Source organism: Colletotrichum fructicola (assembly GCF_000319635.2).
Source record: "Colletotrichum fructicola Nara gc5 chromosome Unknown KSG_Nara_v1_contig04, whole genome shotgun sequence".
NCBI classification, from domain to species: Eukaryota; Fungi; Ascomycota; class Sordariomycetes; order Glomerellales; family Glomerellaceae; genus Colletotrichum; species Colletotrichum fructicola.
Genome location: NW_027094054.1, coordinates 5,816,814 through 5,835,564, shown reverse-complemented (window position 1 = coordinate 5,835,564; position 18,751 = coordinate 5,816,814). Strand labels below are relative to the sequence as shown.

General features: G+C 54.5%; 5 protein-coding genes across 5 annotated transcripts; 4 read left to right on the top strand and 1 right to left on the bottom strand.

Moving 5' to 3' along the window:
• Positions 1-999: 999 nt before the first annotated feature.
• P450-1-8 (Cytochrome P450 monooygenase 1) lies at positions 1,000-2,814 on the top strand (the record flags this gene model as incomplete). The annotated part of the gene is made up of 6 exons (XM_032028097.1): positions 1,000-1,365; positions 1,416-1,515; positions 1,568-1,636; positions 1,687-2,277; positions 2,335-2,441; positions 2,497-2,814. The coding sequence occupies 6 exons, from the start codon at positions 1,000-1,002 to the stop codon at positions 2,812-2,814; spliced, it is 1,551 nt and encodes a 516-aa protein (XP_031891916.1).
• An 868-nt stretch (positions 2,815-3,682) lies between these two features.
• axeA-4 (putative acetylxylan esterase A) lies at positions 3,683-5,066 on the top strand (the record flags this gene model as incomplete). The annotated part of the gene is made up of 6 exons (XM_032028083.1): positions 3,683-4,138; positions 4,192-4,563; positions 4,620-4,694; positions 4,744-4,902; positions 4,957-4,993; positions 5,047-5,066. The coding sequence occupies 6 exons, from the start codon at positions 3,683-3,685 to the stop codon at positions 5,064-5,066; spliced, it is 1,119 nt and encodes a 372-aa protein (XP_031891854.1).
• Positions 5,067-7,154: 2,088 nt separating this feature from the next.
• Positions 7,155-8,960, top strand: avt3-1 (Vacuolar amino acid transporter 3; the record flags this gene model as incomplete). The annotated part of the gene is made up of 1 exon (XM_032028072.1): positions 7,155-8,960. One exon carries the CDS (start codon positions 7,155-7,157, stop codon positions 8,958-8,960), a length of 1,806 nt encoding a protein of 601 aa, XP_031891855.1.
• Positions 8,961-9,084: 124 nt separating this feature from the next.
• Positions 9,085-10,038, bottom strand: CGGC5_v008496 (uncharacterized protein; the record flags this gene model as incomplete). The annotated part of the gene is made up of 1 exon (XM_032028061.1): positions 9,085-10,038. The coding sequence occupies one exon, from the start codon at positions 10,036-10,038 to the stop codon at positions 9,085-9,087; it is 954 nt and encodes a 317-aa protein (XP_031891856.1).
• A 6,883-nt stretch (positions 10,039-16,921) lies between these two features.
• On the top strand, positions 16,922-18,346 carry roqM-2 (FAD-dependent monooxygenase roqM; the record flags this gene model as incomplete). Its single annotated transcript, XM_032028039.1, has 1 exon — positions 16,922-18,346. The coding sequence occupies one exon, from the start codon at positions 16,922-16,924 to the stop codon at positions 18,344-18,346; it is 1,425 nt and encodes a 474-aa protein (XP_031891858.1).
• Positions 18,347-18,751: the final 405 nt, after the last annotated feature.

Genomic DNA, 18,751 nt, shown 5'->3' with positions numbered 1-18,751 from the left:
CATCCATCCTCATGGTGAAGGGCTCCCGGATTGGTTCCGAGAAGGTCGGAACGATCCCATGGCGCGCGCAAAATGACTCGGAAAGCTGCCTCCAATCACGTGCTTGGCATCTGGACTAGGACCACGGTCCGAAGCCAAGTCGGCGCAGCTGTCGATCATCAAATTTGCAAGTCCCTATTTCGGACCGTTGCGCCAGGGGTGGACGCGGACTCAATGCTCAAATCCAGCAGGAGATCGCCAGCAGCCGTAGAATACGCGGGAGAAAAGAGAAGGCTGAGAGTGTCATTTGCTTTGGGCAAAGCTGGTCAGCTGTCGCCTGGTAGGCAAAACAAAAGACACCATTCTCGTCTTTTTTTGTCTCCTGTTGGCGACCCAGTCCGATGCCTGCAGGTGATATTCGCAGCGGACTGAAACTCCGACGCCGGCGTGGTGGCGTCTCCGGGATTCCTCCGGCCGCGAGACTCCGGTCATGTAAGTGGCGGGACGGAGCGGTCCATGTGCGCCGCTCGATCTCTCAGCGATTCGAGAGGCTAATGCAGGCGAAAATTGCCTGCATTGAGTTGCAAGACATGAACCAACGGCGTCGTACTCGGGCGAGTCGTGCCTCCTATATACTATATAACGACGCCTATCTCACTCTCACTCGACTTTGAGTAACGGTCCGAAGGTTCGTCGATGCTTGCCTTCGGACCGAGCTATGTGTGTTCCCTGAACACCACTGGAGCGCGTTGGCTATGTAGCTGCTAACAATTTCTGAGAGTCTATACTACGTTTGGAGGGTTTCATTGGCCCGAAAAGCTATGGTAGATTTTGGGTACTATGTCTCTCGCGATGTTCTTGCTTGCCGACGGGATACCGCTGGTTCAGACCGAAATGCAAAAGCGTCGCAAATATCCAAGACGGTAGATCTGACAGACCTCTTAAATATCTTCCATTCGTCGGCTGGGCAGAAATTCATTGCCAAGCTATTCTTAATTTGGCGTAATTGTTTTCAACATCATGGACGTCAACGCCTCGTGGACGTCGCCCAGCTGGGCGGAGTTGGCCTCTCTCAAATTGCCAACTCCTCTGCCGACATCGAGTTCGGCGCTCTACTGGCTTGCTCTCATCGTTGTCGCCTCTGTGGTTGCTGTGTCCCCACTTCGCAAGTCGTTCCAGTCTGCCGAGATCTATCCCGTCATCAACAAGACCAAGGAAGAGTACCTAAAAGATGGAAAGGGTCTTCTTGCGAGAGGAGCAAAGGAACACGGCGGGAAGCCCTTTCGGGTGTATACCGGGCAGGGCACGATGACGATCCTGGCCCCCGAATTTGCCATGGAGGTTCGGAATGATAATCGGTTGAGCTCGACGGAGTTCTTGTTGGCTGTAAGTGGACTTGAACAGCATCAGGCACTGCCTTTCTGACCATTCTCAAGTACTGGCAAGCCGGAACCCCGGGGTTCGAGCCATATTTTAGTTCTGGTAGTGAACTGCTCCGGGAGATGATCAGGAGTCATCTCACGCAAACCGATATTTGTGAGACGATCTGCCGTGGGACTTCACTCCAGCTTACTGATGTGCTTCACAGCCAAGCTCTCCAGCCAACTATCCGAAGAGGCTTCAGATGCGCTCCGCGACGTCTTCACAGACAACGAAGGTAATCTCTCCCAACCCAGATCCCCAGAAGCACTCACTCACGCCCCTTAGAATGGCACGAAATAACCCTCGCCCAAACCATCCCTCAAATCGTCGCCCGCGTCTCCGCCCTCGTCTTCCTCGGCCCAGAACTCTGCCGCGACCCGCGCTGGCTCAACATCACAATGACCTACCCCAGCAAAGCCATGGCGGCCGCCAAAGTCCTGCGCTCCTACCCGTCGCCGATCCGGCGCCTCGTGCACTGGTTCCTGCCATGCTGCCGCGAGCTGCGGCAGATGCTGCGCACGGCGTGCCGCGCGATCGAGCCCATCCAGCAGCGGCGCCGCGAACAAGAGGCCGAGGGCGTGGTGTTCAGCAACGCGCTCGCGTGGATCGAGAAGCTGGCGAAGAAGCAGCAGGACCGCACGGCGCAGAACGCGGCGTATCAGCAGCTGGGGCTGAGTATCTTGGCGAACGCGTCGAGCACGGATCTGGTTTCGCAGAATATTCTGGATTTGTGTTTGAATGAGGAGTTGATTGAGCCGTTGAGGGAGGAGGTGAAGAAGGTTGCGGCTGAGGGGTGGAAGAGCTCTGCGCTGTATAACTTGAGGTTGATGGATAGTGTGTTGAAGGAGACGCTGCGGTTGAAGCCGATCGCGACTGGTAAGTCTCCATGATAGGAGCATGGCTTTGGAGCAGCAATACTGACATCTTGGGTAGTCGCGCTAGGCCGTCGTGTGATGGAAGACAATGTCAAGTTGAGCGACGGCAGCGTTCTTCCCCGGACTACGGGCGTGGCAGTTTCCTCCGCAAACATGTGGGATCCTGTAAGTACACCGCCATCTCATTTCGGACCCGGACTCTTGACTGATTGACTTGCAGGAAATCTATCCCAACCCCGACAAGTTCGACGGCTACCGCTTCCTGCGCATGCGCGAGGCCGGCAACAACGAGCACATTGCGCAACTAGCCAGCGTGTCTCCTGAGCACCTGGGCTTTGGCTTGGGAGCTCACGCCTGTCCCGGCCGCTTCTTCGGTGCGAGCACGACCAAGCTGGTCATGGCACACTTCTTGCTCAAGTATGAGTTCAAGCTGCCGAACGACGACATGACCGCCGTCGATCCCATGCGCTTCGGATTCTCGACGTTGGTGAACCCAAGGGCGAAGATTCTGATTCGTCGGAGGAAAGATGTGGCTTGAAGCAGAGATATCGAATGCCGCTGGGCTGGGAGTGGAAGCTCGTCTGAGCCTGGAGAGTTGGGTGAGAAACGCAGACAGGGCCCTATCTTTACAAGAAGCGTCAGATTCTATGAGAACACGTCGCGATGAGAATCTACGTGATGCCGGGCCGTGTCACCATCTGTGTAACTTGTTGCGCCCCGTGTAAATACTTGGTACCGAACAGCTATCCCAAACCGGAAAAGAACTCATCAGCAATAAGCTTCTTCGGGGGTTGCATCCATACAACACCATTAATCAATCGACCAGCAAGACTGCGGAAGTTCCTGGCTGCATCAAGCCAAGAACGGCAGTCTCCGGTCAAGCGATTGGCGGAACATGATTCCGCGGGACGGGTTCTCCGGGGCGGGGGTCCTCGGTTTTCGTAGCCAACTGCGGGGAGATGCTACCATTTTACCCCTCTCAACTATCCAGATGTGAACCAAAATACCTTCGTTCCGGGAAGTGAGTGATATGCGTAGGTACGCGGCGTATCTCGGTTTCGCATTCTTGAGGCCGTGGAAGATCAGGGCCGTATGCCGGCTCTGTGACCCATGGCAAGGCGGACGCCACGTGCGCGATGGATGGTTGCGATGATCTTGCTGTACCAACTTCGAACATTGAAGCACGAAGAGGAAATCAATGGAACGACCTTGGCGATATGACGGGAGCGACATCCGATCGATGCCATGCGACCAAGCCACCAAACGGAGGCTTCACATCCGCTTCGCCCATTGAAGCCAAAATAAACCCTTCCGCCAAGGATGACCGCCTCCTCAAAAGAAGATAAATCACGGGCAAATTCCATGATGCCTTCCAGCCCAGGTCCTCAACCACCCAAGCCGCTAAGATGATGCACCTGCTAGCCCTCCTCAGCCTCTGCCTGGCCTTCCTGACCAGCGCCGCCCTCGGCGCGGAGGTCGTGCCGCGGGCGACCTTCACCGAGGTGACGTCCTACGGCGACAACCCGACCGGCACGCGCATGTGGCTCTACGTGCCCAACAACCTCGCAGCCAAGCCGGCCGTCGTCGTGGGCATCCACTGGTGCAGCGGCAGCGCGTTGGCGTACTACCAGGGCAGCCAGTGGGCGCGGTACGCCGAGACTTACGGCTACATCGTCATCTACCCGCAGACGCCGTACACGCGCGACAACTGCTGGGACGTGGCGTCCAAGATGACGCTGACGCATAACGGTGGTGGCGCGAGCAACTCGATTGCGAACATGGTCAAATTCGTGATTGCGCAGTATGGAGCGGACGCCAGTAAAGTGTTTGCGACGGGGATCTCATCGGGTGCCATGATGACGGTGAGCGAGATGCGGATAGCTTCATTAGATGTGGGAACTGACGCCGGATTTAGAATGTGCTCGCCGCGACGTACCCCGACATCTTCGCCGCGGGAATCGCGTACGCGGGCGTCCCGGCCGGCTGCTTCATGAGCGCGGCCGACGTGCCTGACGAGTGGAACTCGACGTGCTCGACGGGCCAGAGCATCTGGGCGCAGCAGCAGTGGGCGAACGTGGTGTACAACATGTACCCGGGCTACACGGGCGCGCGGCCGAAGATGCAGATCTACCACGGCACGGCGGACGAGGCGCTGAATGTGCAGAACTACTACGAGACGATCAAGCAGTGGACGGGCGTGTTTGGGTACTCGACGACGCCGCAGTCGACGACGCCTGATTACCCGCGGAGCCCGTACACGAGATATGTGTTTGGGGAGAAGTTGCAAGTAAGTCTGGATTGTGAGTGTGTGTATGTGAACAGGTGCTGACTCGAGGCGGGCAGACTTTCCTCGGACAGGGCGTCACTCACTCGATTGACGTGTTCCCGGAGGAGGACCTCAAGTGGTTTGGGTTCACGGTAAGATTCCTGGCATGGAGGTTGGGAGAATGGACCTGACATGGAGCAGAACCCGGTGACCTCGACGGCCGGAAGCCCGACGACGACGACGCTGCGGACGAGCACCACTTCGACGGCCAGATCGACGACGACGACGGCGGCCGGAGGGTCCGGATCGGCACCGCAATGGGGCCAATGCGGCGGCATCAACTGGACGGGTGCGACTTCTGTGAGTTGATAGAGGGCAATGCAGATGTTGGGCCATTTACTAATGAGTTGGCAGTGCGCGAGCCCGTACACTTGCATCAAGGTCAACGACTGTGAGTCCTCTTTTCGTGCCATTTCATGCTATCGCTGACGACGTGTGATGAAGGGTACTCTCAGTGCCAGTGATGTCGAGAGAGAGGGGATCTGTTGAGCCATGACGAGGGCCAGACGATGACGCCGAACAAAGGATTGTAGCACATCCGGCCATGTCGCATACTGTTTTACCAGACTCCGTCAAGTACAGAACGCGAATAGAAGCAATTTCAGTTCTTATCATGCTGTTCGCGGGCTCATGCGCTGGCTGGGCCTGCGACGTGGAATGCGGGATGAGATGCAATCGTGATGAAAGCAGCCAGGCTCGCAAAGGGGTGACGGAGGATTAAAGGCTGGACCGACAGCCGGGGTGAGTCCCGATCGGTGTTCCGCGAGACAGGAGCATTCCAGCGGAACAAGGCCAAAAAGCAAGCTGAGGTGCTGGTGGATGTCTCGGCAAAAACAAAACACGATCGCGACGCAGTCTTAGACTGAGAGAGTGAGACATTCATCGGGCGCTGAAGAAGGGCCCAGTCAGGCAGCACGTCCATGGGCAGCCCGTGGTTGTGGGTGATGACTGTCACTGAAACCCAGCTGTTGCTGCAGGACAAGAAGATGGGAGGAGGAGGAGAAAGGTAAAAGTTTGAGCTTAAACCCGGAGGCTGAGGTGAGGCTATTCCCGTCGGGGTCCCACGTGAACCGCGTTGCCCAGGCCATTCGATGATTTATCATGGTTCACTTTCAGTCCACCGCATCCATCGGTGAGGCCCAACCACGTGACCCGTATTTAGGTCCCTCGTGTGAATTTCGCTTCTGCAAGGCGCGGGAGGCCGGTGTTTTCACTTTTTCGCTTTTCAGGGTCCGCGGTGGCGTCATTCCCCGCTGAGAGTGCGAACCTTGCAAGCGCTAACAAATGCAGGCTTTGCAAAGAGTCTCTGTGCTCTGTAATAATGAATTGAAGAGACTGCAAGAGAGAGAGAGAGAGAGAGAGAGAGAGAGACGCATAACCGCCCAGATCGCCATGGTCATCGACATTGACGCGGGATATTCTGCCCATCACCAAAGACACTGTCTGAGACTCCCCCAACATGTACGACGTGACCCGACACCTGACTTGACTTTGGTCACGGGACAATGTCTTGTCTTGGTCTTCCGTGTCTTGTGTCTCGCTTTTGTTGTACCCGTCCAGTCTTAGCCCGCAGTCAATGTCCCCTCTTCACCCTCCGGCGCGAGTCCGTCCTCTCTCGTCCTCCACTCGGACTCGTTCTTGGTTTCCTCTTGGGCTCCTCTTCCTCTTGGGCACTCCGTCTAAAGGTGACACACCCTGGTCCCCTCGGCTTAAGCCTCACCGCTATTACCTCAGCTAAACAGCCTGGACGACATGCAAACCAGGGGGGGTGCCTCCACTGCCGATCCGAAACTTGGCCGCCCAACACTGCGAACTGACGTAGAGTTGTAACGCCATTGGGCCTAAAAGCTGCTGCGGCCTTCTGTTGTGCAGTCCACCGTCCGTCCACACGCACACACACACCATGCATGTACCTCTAGCACACAGTCAGCGCAGGTATGTACACCCACAGATGAGAAGGAGAGAGAGGAGAGAGAGTCCAACGGAGAGCCTCTTCCTGTTGTTCCCTCTTCTGCTCATCGTCTATTCGTCCATGTCCCATGTGGGTTGGCTCTATCCGTCAGTATGTACGAGTAGCAGCAGCATTGCATGTAATGTATCCCCCCCACCCCCGCGATACAAAGAGACCTGTTCCCATCCACATCACTACACCCTCTTCACAAGTACCTTTCTATCTTGTTTTCCCGCGCATAAACAACCAGGGCCTGCAAGCGGCTCGAGCTTTCGTGAAGTCATGCCGCAGCGAATCGAACTTCAAAAACAACTTTGAAGCTTTTCAGCATCTTCCCTCCTCTCCCCACGATTCTTCCATGTCCATTGCCCACGGTTCCATGACCTGACCTCTGTCACCCTCGCCGAGCACCCCTCAACCGAGGCTTCTTCCCGCTTCCTCCCATCCCCTCCAATTGAGACTCTTCGTTAGTCCTGGGGCTCCTTTCTTCGTCATTGACGATTATTTTTTCTCCCCGCCAACTCCATCGTCGGAAAATAAACATCGGCGTCTCCCAAAACACCACCACGACGCATCACCACCACCACCGCCGCCGCCCAGCATGTCCGACACATCACCCTCCTCGGCGGACGAACGTCTACGGACGGCCGTCATCGCCGAACACCTCCCCGCCGGCTACGGCACCTCCTTCGACGGCACCCGAACCATGTCCAACCTCGACCTCACCCGCCAAAACTCCAACCCGCTCAAGACCCCGAGCCTCCACGGCAGCAGCAAGGGCAACAGCCAGGGCAACGCCCTCGACGCCGATGAACCCCAAGAAGTCTCCTCGCTCCTCCTCCCCGGCGGCGACATCCACCGCGACCTCTACAAGATCTCCGCCAGGGAACAGGGCGTCAAGCGCTCCCAGACCTTCTCCCACCCGCGCCGCACCGAGTCCGGCCACGAGTCCGACCTCGCCGCCGCCGACATGCTGATGCCCCAGGGCTTCCGCCGCCAGTTCGTCATGCAGAAGCGCGGCTTCACCGCCGCGAACCTGCCCATCACCCGCAACTTTGTCGAGTTCCTCGACTTCTACGGCGCCTTCGCCGGCGAGGACCTCGCGGACTCGGACGAGGAGGCCATCATGTCGGACGACGAGGACGAGGACGAGGAACAAGGACGCACCGCGCCGACAGAGACGAGGCCGCTCCTCGGCCGCCGGCGGTCCTCCCGCTTCGCCAAGAAGGTCGGCGACGCGAGCACGACAAAGACCTTCTTCACGACGTTAAAGGCCTTCATCGGCACGGGCATCATGTTCCTGCCCAAGGCCTTCAAGAACGGCGGCATCCTCTTCTCCTCCATCACCATGCTCCTCGTCGCCGTCATCTCCATGGCCGCCTTCCACCTGCTGCTGCAGTGCCGCACCCGCTACGGCGGCGGCTACGGCGACCTCGGCAAGGAGATCTCCGGCCCGCGCATGCGCTCCCTCATCTTAGCCTCCATCACGCTCTCCCAGCTCGGCTTCGTCTGCACGGGTCTGGTCTTCGTCGCCGACAACTGGTTCTCCTTCCTGCAGGCCGTCACCAACGGCGCGAACCCCCTCGACTCCACCGCCCTCATCGCCCTGCAGGCCATCATCTTCGTGCCGCTCGCCTTCATCCGCAACATCTCCAAGCTCGGCCCCGCCGCTCTCCTCGCCGACGTCTTCATCGTCATGGGCGTCGGCTACATCTGGTGGTACGATATCTCCGCCCTCGCGACCCGCGGCATGGACCCCTCCGTCCGCCTCTTCAACCCGGCCTCCTACACCCTCACCATCGGCGCCTCCATCTTCACCTTCGAGGGCATCGGCCTCATCATCCCCATCCAGGCCAGCATGAAGAAGCCCGAGCACTTTGAGAAGCTCCTCGCCGGCGTCATGCTGCTCATCACCTGCGTCTTCACCTCCGTCGGCGCCCTCTGCTACGCCACCTTCGGCGACCGCACCCAGATCGAGGTCATCAACAACTACCCGCAGGACTCGCGCCTCGTCAACGCCGTGCAGTTCATGTACGCCCTCGCCGTCCTCGTCGGCAACCCCGTCCAGCTGTTCCCCGCCATGCGCATCATCGAGGGCAAGGTCTTTGGCCACCGCTCCGGCAAGAAGGACCTCGTCACCAAGTGGAAGAAGAACGCCTTCCGTACGGCCCTGGTGGCCGTCTGCATCGGCGTCTCCATCGCCGGCTCTGCCAACCTCGATCGCTTCGTCGCCCTCATCGGGTCTTTTGCGTGCGTGCCGCTGGTGTACATTTACCCGCCGTACCTGCACATGAAGGGCGTCGCCGAGACGAGGAAGGAGAAGATTTATGACATTGCGCTCATGACGCTCGGGTTGGTGGGCATGGTGTACACCACAGCCATCACCCTGGCCACGAGCTTCCTGTAACGATAGAAATCATGACCTGTGTAGAAAGTACAGCATCACCTGCATGAGATTGTAACATTTTTGTTGAAAATAAAATTACAGCGTAGAGCTTTTTGCTATTTACTCACTTTTGATGAAGCCCCCTTCAATCCTCGCGCCAGCGTACAGCCCAATCCCCTTTTGCGAAACTCGGTTCGACCACTTTGCCCTGCATGACAGCCTCACACTTCCTCCTCTCCTCGTCGACAAGGAACCCAAACACAACCCCCCGCCGCGCCGCGCACCTCACCAGCTCCCGCTCGTGTGCCTTCTTCTGTCCCTCGTTCCTCTTCTCCCGCATCTCGTCCGTCTCCTCAATCCGCTCCGCCTTGCCCTTCTCCCCGCCCACGCTCCCGTTGACTTGCGACTTCTCCTGCGGCGGCCGCACCCGCGTCCCGCTGCGCACCGAAAGGCTCGCCATCACGCTCGGGTCAACATCAAGCTCGCTCGACCGCGTCCGCCCCAGCATCTCGTCAATGATCTCCTCCCCGGGGTCCTCCTCCTCCTTCTCATGGCCCACGTCCACCCCCTCGTCCTCCGCCTTCTCCGGAATCACCCTCGAGGCGCGGTTCTTCCTCCTCCCAAACACCTTCTCCGGATCCTTCCTTTCCCCAAACACCTTGCCCTCGACCACGTCGCACGGGACAAGCACCCGCGTGTCGCCCTTGACCTTTTTGACGTTGGTGTCGAGGGGCTCGTCGCCCTGCAGGAAGCGCACAAAGGCCGCCTCGATCTCGCGGTCGAGACGGCCCGGCTTCTGGCCCCGGCAGCGCGCGGAGCAGTACTTTGGCGGCTCCGAGTTGGCGGGCTTCGAGGAGGTGGATTTGCGGGAGGAGATGACGCGGCCGCACGTGCGGCAGTACGGCGTCTGGTCGCCGTTTGGGAGGAGGTAGAAGGGCGCGGGCGTGGCCTGGGATTTGGAGGGCCGGGACCAGGAGTCCATCCAGGACATTTTGCCGCGCGAGGTGGGGTGGAGGGTCGAGAAGCGGTTGCGGAGGGGGTTGGTGATCGGGAGGTGCTTGGTTGTAAAGAGTCGGATGGTGAGTGAGCGGGTGAGCATTGGCGAGATGTTGAGAGGTGAGGTTGTGATGGTCAAAGGGATGAGGTGAGGGAAGGTTGGGTGTTGGTGGTCTGGGGTTGGCTACGTCATCGATGTCATTTTCTGCTACTTCCGGAAGGCGTGGTCTCAGCCGTTATTCTTGCCCAAATTATTGAACACAATTCGCTCCAAAACGAAGAATTCGAGTACGAATATTAACGAGAACGAGACTTTCATTCATTCTTGCCTATCGCTGATGTACGAGACGTTTTCTGTGGGCGACGCGAATGCGTGACACCAGAACAACCTTGTCTTTAATGGGATGACACCTAGGTCTCAAATGCACCCTTTTGGCCGTCAAATATCTCAATTCGTGCCTTCCCGGATGCATCTGAATCTCACTCTATACGAGTATTCGTTGGTCGCTGAAGTAAAGAGTCGAGGGCAGTCTCGCTCTCAATTGGCAATTCCGTCAGACATGTTTTCCGAGCCGACATGAGGCTAACTTTTCTTGTACTGTCAAGGCAGAGTTCTATGAATTCGCATACGTGCATGTTGTAACATTAGACTCGGAGGACCTTGTGATAAGTGAGGCACTCTGGATGGCTGTCGTCAAGTCCACCTCTCATGTCGACGACATCTCCCCTGCCTTGCTGGTATTCATCACATCGCTTTATAACATTCGAAGATGGAGTCTTCTTCATCAAAATAGCTGCTGGATTGCGTGTCACGGGGCACAGTGGTGCCTTCGAGAGAGGCATGCTGTCGAATTCCGCGGATGGTGTATTGTCACTGCACATTGCCGTTACCAAGCCTTTCCACTGCAATAGATGTGATTGCGAAAGTCTAAGGCGGTGGACGTGCTTATGAGACCGTTTCGACACAATGTCTAGCCACATGTCCTGTCCTGTCCTGCTGAGGCTTTATGAACCTGGCGTTTCCCTAGAGCAGCCAATCAAGAGCTTCCGCTGGCCGCATAATAATAGCTGCGGTACCACTTCTGATTAGAAGATGGAAAGAGATCGGAGTCGTTGTAAGGAGTAAGAAGGCCATAATTAAAAGGCTTTTCCGTCCCTTTCGCTCATGGGCCGAATGGGGGGCCTTATTGTATCACGAGTGGACGCCTCGCCGTCAGCTAAAGGCTGAAACAAGGGGCCTGAATAAGGTGTAGCCGTGGTCCTGGTACCTTAGTAGCGTAGCTCGGAAATGCAGCTGATGTATGCCTTCCTTTAGAATTAACGCTCAAAGGTTTCCTGAAATGAAAGGAATAGACAAGTGGAACGGGAGAAGGACAGGCTGGAAATGGAGGAACTGGAAGCTCGTAAACAGTCACATACAAAGTTTGATTCTTTCTTGGGACGGAGTATCGTCCACCAAGGCACAAGTAGTCTGCTCATACCAAGATGAATCGGTCGGACTATGTTGCCGACGTCGGCTGGGCCCTGTGATGGCACCGTAGCAGCGAGAGTTCGTCCCGACTGCTGCGGGGGCCTGAGTCCCAGGAAGAAAACTGTTACTTCCTTGTCCTGTATGTCACAAGGCGTGTCGAGTACCCGGGTCGTGGGATTTGCATGTTCACGTCAATTGCCATCTTGATACTAATTGGGAAAATTCTGGGCCGGACGGACCAACTTCTGTCCCAGAAAGTCACCGCCGGCCTTTGACATGATAGACATCTATGCTCTCTGCACTAATTCCGCTGCGCCCTACTGCGTACTGTTTTTAAACATGGGACGAGTCATTCTGGCTAAACTGGAGGAACGCTCCGGACAGCTCCGCTCGCGCTTTGGCCAGCGGAAACCCAATATGGCGGTGCTCGCCTCTGGTCCACTCCTCAGGCGACGAACTGAGAATTTCCGGCCTGGTCGAGTTACCCAAATATCATGAAGATCTCTTGTTTTGTCTTGATGATATTGAATCTCGTTGATACTCAGGGAACAGAGCAACCGGTTACTACACCAGACAGCAGACGCTTTGGTAATGCTCAGTTCATCGTCGAGCAAGACTTTTTTATAGATACACATAACAAGCCAGCACTCGTTCATAAGGCTTAATTTTAAGCTAAGCCTCGGAACGTCACAGGTTGATTGAACCCTGGACCCCAGGAAGGGCAGATGTCCATTATCAATAGTCAAGCTTTTCAGCTAAACCACAGATCGTCCCTTTTCCATTGTTCTGTGTGGCACGACTCAACCACGTTTACTAAACCATAGGGCGCATTTCTTGTAAGTTTCATAACTTATATTACCTACCTCAGCTCCTCATCTCGGCGACGTCACCATGCCGACGATCAGTCTGAATGAGGCTCCACCTAAGAGCGTTGGACTTTTGCATCAAGAATACTCATCATGAGTTCTGAGGTCCCGAGGCCTCATGAAGATTCGTACTTAGGAACCTAGCTAACAATTATTCGTTACTTTTGATACGGCGGTGCACTACACGATGTTGAGCGATGCGACAGAAAACTAGACGCGCAAACTTGATCACTACCAGATCCCATAGACGCACTAGACGAGATTCACGAGTAATGTGAGGAATAGACGAGCAAAGGCCTTATGAGGGAGTTGTCAGGGCGAAAGTGTACTACTTGCCGGTTCGGACGATGCACCACTGAACCTTATTTGCCCATGGGTGATCCCCCGAGATCGATCAGCCCTCTAGTAACAGCATTATCACCACATGACTTACCCCTGCCCTCTTTAAGTAATGAGGAAGTGTCCGTACCACATGGATGGCTATCAGGAATGAATTCTTGGGCCAATGCAAATGGATATAAAAACGAAATAGATTTCGCCCTTAGCTTGCAGTATTGAGCTATCATCTTCACGCTCTTTCTAGCTACTTTCAACCCCAACATCCGAAATGCGTCTCATCACCTTCTTCTGCGCTCTCTTGAGTGTCTCTCTTGTGTCAGCCGACTGCAAGAAATGCGTCGCGTCAGACAGCGGCCGCTATGCTTGCCTCAACGACAACAACGGATGCCAGAATGCGCGGGTGAGCAGCAAATTCCCCTTTGGGGCAAAGGTTTGCTGCGACGATGCCGCCTTCCCCCACATCAGCTGCTCCAAGGAATGCACATAAGGTACGCAACCCCGTATCAGAAGCATGACCTGTTCTCACCAATTATAGGAATCGTTGAAAAGATAAGGACTCGCAATGGTGAACGAGCGGGTTTTTGTCACGAATTCGAGCGCCTCGTCTTTCAACAAACAACAACATTTCGACCCGTGGTTGGCCGTGATTATCATATTTGATACTATGTGTTACGACTTAGGGAAGGTACGGCAGCGGAACTATAAGTGCCTACCAAGGTATGGAGAGTTGGACTGGAGAATTTGTATCCAAGATCATAGGGAATAACAGGAACCTAGCAACTAAATGGGAAAAAAAAAAAAAAGACCGAGCAAGTTCAATGCGCCACTCTCATCACCTATTATGAATAGGAGATGATTGTATAAGTGAGAATTCCCAGCCAGGACCTCCCTCGTTTGAAAGATCCGTTAGAAACGCAGAAAGTGGAGATCGGACTGTTGCGGTCGCATCATAAGTCTGTGGACATTGATTCGATAGTAGAGTAGGTCCATCCCCAGGGCCAAGATCACGGTCTATGGCGTCGTTAACAACAGTATCATCAAAGCTTGGGAACAAGGCTTCGTCGATCATCGCATCAAACTCCTCTGCTGTCAGTTGATGCCCACCGGAAGCTTCGCAAGAAGCCTGTTGCAACTGGTTGTCCGCCGCGATGGCCGGGATGTTTTGTGAGTGTGGTTCCGTTCGATGAGACACGCGTTCATGCCGTGACGACAGGCTTGCCTGTGATGTCGATTTGCCGGGAGCCGGATCTGCCAACATGACAAGTGACTGCATGTAATCAAATTCAGTCGTAGAGCTGCGAACGCAAATTATGCTGGCCTCGTCTTTATCCAAATCATCAACTACGTTCCCGATTGCTCGTGCGTAGTCATCCAAGGGAGAGGGTTGCGAAGATGCTCCTTTTTTCCCTGGAGCGGTTTCCGACATTCGAACTCGTTTTTCGTCAAGGCCCCCTCCTGCAACCGACACATCTTTCCTGCTTTGCTGATTTTCATCATATAGCTTAGATGCGTTCGTAGGTTGAGATTTGATCATTGAAATAGCCGCTGGGTCCATAGGGCAAAATGGTGGTTCGGAAAGGCCCTGGAATCGTGCGAAGAAGCTACTTAAGAGGTGGACCGAAGAGCCTGAGGGCAAAGATGATTCATGTAGAGGACGGAGTGCGTGTATACGAAACAGAGTGTCAATCCACAAATGAGCCGGGCTGAAGAATGTTCTCATGGTACCCAGGACAGTGAATACTACTTTCAGATGGTTGACAGATTCGTTGCGGCGAGCGTGGTCATTCTCAGCGCGAAGCTGACTTAAAAATACACTTCCTGCGAGGAAAAGGATATACCCGAGGAATGGAGGCTGGATTCAGTTAGTTGAGATGTCAAGTCGAAGAGAATCAAGAATGATCGAGTAGAACGCACTGGGCACATGTCAAGTTCCAGAATCTTCCGACATAAAAGCGTGGCACGGCGAGCGCCATCCATGCATGCAACAGACCGTTCCTTCCGAAAGGCTTCGGGAGCGGAAGGGAATACAATTTCTTTCCTGGTGTGGCGGTGGTTTGTTTGGTCCTTAGACGCCGTCCTTTCACGGCACTCCGCTGTGCCAGCGTGGTCCCATGGCACCACACCGACCGGCAAGAAGACTCTGTTAAGTAGGATTCGGGCTCCGTAGGACATGGTAAGAGTGGTGAGGCGCTCTCCAGTATGCTGCTCATCATGCAGTACCGAGCACACGGTCTCTTGTGTTAAAGCCAGATCTCCGGCATGAAGCGCGTAGAGAGCATCCAAGTCACGCTTCAGAGCCATGAAGCTTGAATCGATAGACCAGGGCGCAGGTTTCATCTGCGTCATGTCCTCCCGTGCCAGCGCAACACATCGAAGGAGCAGTTGAGCAAGCTGAGGGAGTAGCATAGAGGGTATCAAAGTATTCGCGGATTCGTGGTCTTCGGCGTCGATTAGAACTGGCCACTTGAAGGAGCAAGTCCCAAAAGGTTCAATAATATGGCCGATCGATTGAAAAGCGCTGGCGACTTTGAGATGACCGTCTATTCTGTCCAATATTTGTGATATTTCCTCGTCAACCTTGGTGAGAGATTGTCGCAGTGGAGGTATGGATGCCGCTGCCATCGCTGCTATATCGACCAGTCAGCTCAAGGCGACTTCAAATCAAACATCATCGAACAACGAAGACTGATCTCACTTATATCATACCAAGCTTGCAGTCCACGCCCTTGGTATGTCTCGAACACTGACAAAACGCCGAGACTCAGGATTCGCTGAACCTTCAACTGAAGGGTGTTTTCGTGGCCTGAACTGAGGCATTCTCGTGCATCTGACGCGAAGACCTCACAATCGAATGGAGCTGATCTCACGCTTTGTCTCGAGAAGGGAACACTTGCCGCGCACATGGCGTGACAGAGGTGACGTGTTGCTTGACCGCTTTCTAGGAGCGATAGGAAGTAGCAGAAGGGCAAGAGTGGACATTGCTGGCGATTGACTGTAGCGAAGAAGGTCAAGACCAAATGCATTGTTTCGTCAGCGGATATACTTGCGCTTCCACGAAGTGTCAACACAGCGAGAGCAGTGAATCAAATTCTTTAGGGTACTGACCCTTTGACAAGGTACTTCTCTTGTCCCATGGTTTTGATTAATCCTGCTCGCCAATTATGGGCATGACCACAACTCAACTGCGATCTCGTAGCGCCGGAACCAACTAGTGGGGAGCTTTCCAATACTCGAGGAAGTCTTCTAGTTGACGTCTCTAGTAATGTGGAGATGCTGCGTGGGCCAGATGTAGAAACGTTCTTGTCCTGGTCGAGTTGGGCATGTTTTGGACGGGGACCGCGTTTTCGTCTATTTAGTTCAAAGTGGCACTTGGTGCCGAGTCTCTCACACGTTGAACATGGCGTATTTCCCGTACAACGAACCTAAGTGGGATCAGCAAAAATCGCCAGCTACAGCTGCACCAGCGTGCTCAGACTGAAACTCGCCTTCCGCTTCCTACACTCTTCGCAGGCAAGCGACTGCATGATGCATCGTCGGTGGCCTTGAAGTTGGTGGCCTTCGTCTCTTAGATGTTGCGAATAAGATTGGGAAATTTTCGTTGTGAACAATGCTGGTAAAAGTGCGGGATACTCTCGTCACGGTCGCTTCCATCTTGCATGGGCGTGTCGCGTCGGCAAGGATGGAAAGATAAGGCCATCCCATTTTTGGCGAATGTAGAATGCACTGCATATTTGTCCGGACCTATCATCTACTGGCCATGGCGATAGATGCTGCTGCATGTAGATAGAGCAAAATAAGATTGCGGCGGAGAATTGGCGATCATTCACTGATTGCTTTCACCATCGCCTCCAAAATGGTTATCTCGGGTCTGGGAAAGGTCTAGCGGACTAATCCCTAAACCTCAAGACGGAAGTAATGGAGACAGAGAGAGATGGGCAGACAAATTCGAGAGACAAGTTGAACCGTCTGTTTGGGGTGGTTATCAGATGAGTTTTGTGTGCCTCGGACATTGCCACTTGCCCGAGTCCACTATCTTCAGCTGAAGAATACGGACTTTAGGGATTCGGACAAAACTATCCAGCGTGACGTCAAGTGATTCCAAGCTCTTGATTTATGGTCTTTGTAGAGGAAGCCTAAACTTTGAAGGACTGCGATGAAGCACTGTCTGATTGAGTCAAATAAAACAAACGTCAACACACTTCCATTTAATGCCAAATTCGTACTTGCGCTTTCAGTATTATCACCTAAGTCCATTTACTCTTACAATATTGTACATCGACGAGACTTGATAGATTGTCTCCCACCAAAAGATGGCAGAAAACCCGCCCACCAAACCCCTTATAAGTGTTGCCCCTGACGCCACGAACTCAGGTGCCATCGGGCTTCGAGTTGTCATCATAGGCTCTGGATTCTGTGGCCTCACCAGTGCCATTGAATGTCGTCTCAGGGGAATGGATGTCGTGGTCGTCGAGACGTATCCCACATCCCGCACACAAGGAGATGTCATCGACTTATTTGCCAACGGCGGCATGATCTTTGAGTCCTGGGATGGAGGCCGGATTGCCGAGAAGATGCTACAAATCTGCATCAATCGGAATGATACCTTCAAGTTCTACAACGCCAAGGGCGAGTATCTGATGGAGGATGCCTGGCACAAATATCCCCATCATGCTCAGAGGCAGTATGCCGGTCACCGTGGAGAGATGCACGAGATGGTGTCCGACTATGCAGCCAGCCTCGGAGTGGTATTTCGACTGGGAGAGACTGTCGTTGATTACGTCGATCAGGGACGTGAAGGTATCGATCGCCAAGTCGGCGTCAGTTGCGCCAGCGGGCTTCAAGTCTGGGGAGACGTAGTTCTCTGCTGCGACGGTCCCAGGTCACTGGCCCGGCAGAAGGTTCTTCAGCTCCCGGATCATAAAGTCAACTCGGGCTACGCCATTTATCGTGCGTTCTACACCCTCACTCCTGAAATGCGAAAGAATATCTACATGAGTCGATTCTGCGACCCCGAACGCGACTTCACAGGAATGTGGGTGGGTAAAGATCTCCATGGCCTCATCTACAGCTGGAACAAAGGTCGCGATCTTGGCTGGGTCTTGACGCATAAGGACGACCACGACATCGGAGAGTCATGGTCCTTCCCTGGCAAAAAGCAGGACGTCATGGCATGCCTTGATGAAGGGGGCTTCTGTGAGCTGTTCAAGGAGGTCGTGCGTCTCACACCAGACGAAAATCTTGTCGACTACAAACTGGTCTGGCGCGATCCGTTGAAGACGTGGCTGCCAAAGGGCCCGCATCCGCGGATGATTGTCCTCGGAGATGCCGCACATTGCCACTTGCCAACATCCGGCCAAGGGGCTTCGCAATCGGTCGAGGACGGCGCGGCGGTGGCGGCGTGCCTTGACAAGGCAAAAGGCGATGTGCCGCTGGCAATGAAAGTATTCGAACGCATCAGGTTTCATCGCCAGCACGTCATCCACATGTCGTCTGTGTCCAACCGGAACGAGTACCACGAGATCGAATGGACGCCTGAATTTGTGAAGCAGCACCCGGATGCTCTGAAGCTTCGTCGTCCGGATTGGATTCTCGAGCACGACGCCAGAGCGAACGTCGACCAACATTTTGACGAGCTTGCTGGCGATGTCCGGTCTGGGAAGCCTGGGTCTCTTTTTGATTTGGCTCTGCCGGCCGAAGGCGAAATCATGCAGTTTCGCCCTGGAGACGACAATTAGAAGGCCGTTAACACAAGCTTTGAGGTGGATGACATGATTCCAGATGAGGCCCAGTGTAAGCAAGCCATGGAGACACAGGTCGGAGTGGAATCACAGGTTGCAGTCATGGCGAGTTGATGTTCTTGTTTGGTACAGAAATGAGGTTAGAGATTGCAATTAGTAGTCGCGTGGTTTTTGAATGAAATTGAGTTTAGAAAAAGATGTGGCTTCGTGATATACGCCTTGTGAATGATGGTAAGGACAGCTGCTCGAAGGTACCTACGTAGTTGTATCGGCACAACAGATATTGGTTTCAGATCTGAGCTTCTGAACAAACGAGTGAGTAGATGACTTTGTTCCTAGAAAGACTTGAATCAATTGCAGCATGTTTGCATAGAAAGTCCTGCGCGTAGTCTGCACTGACGA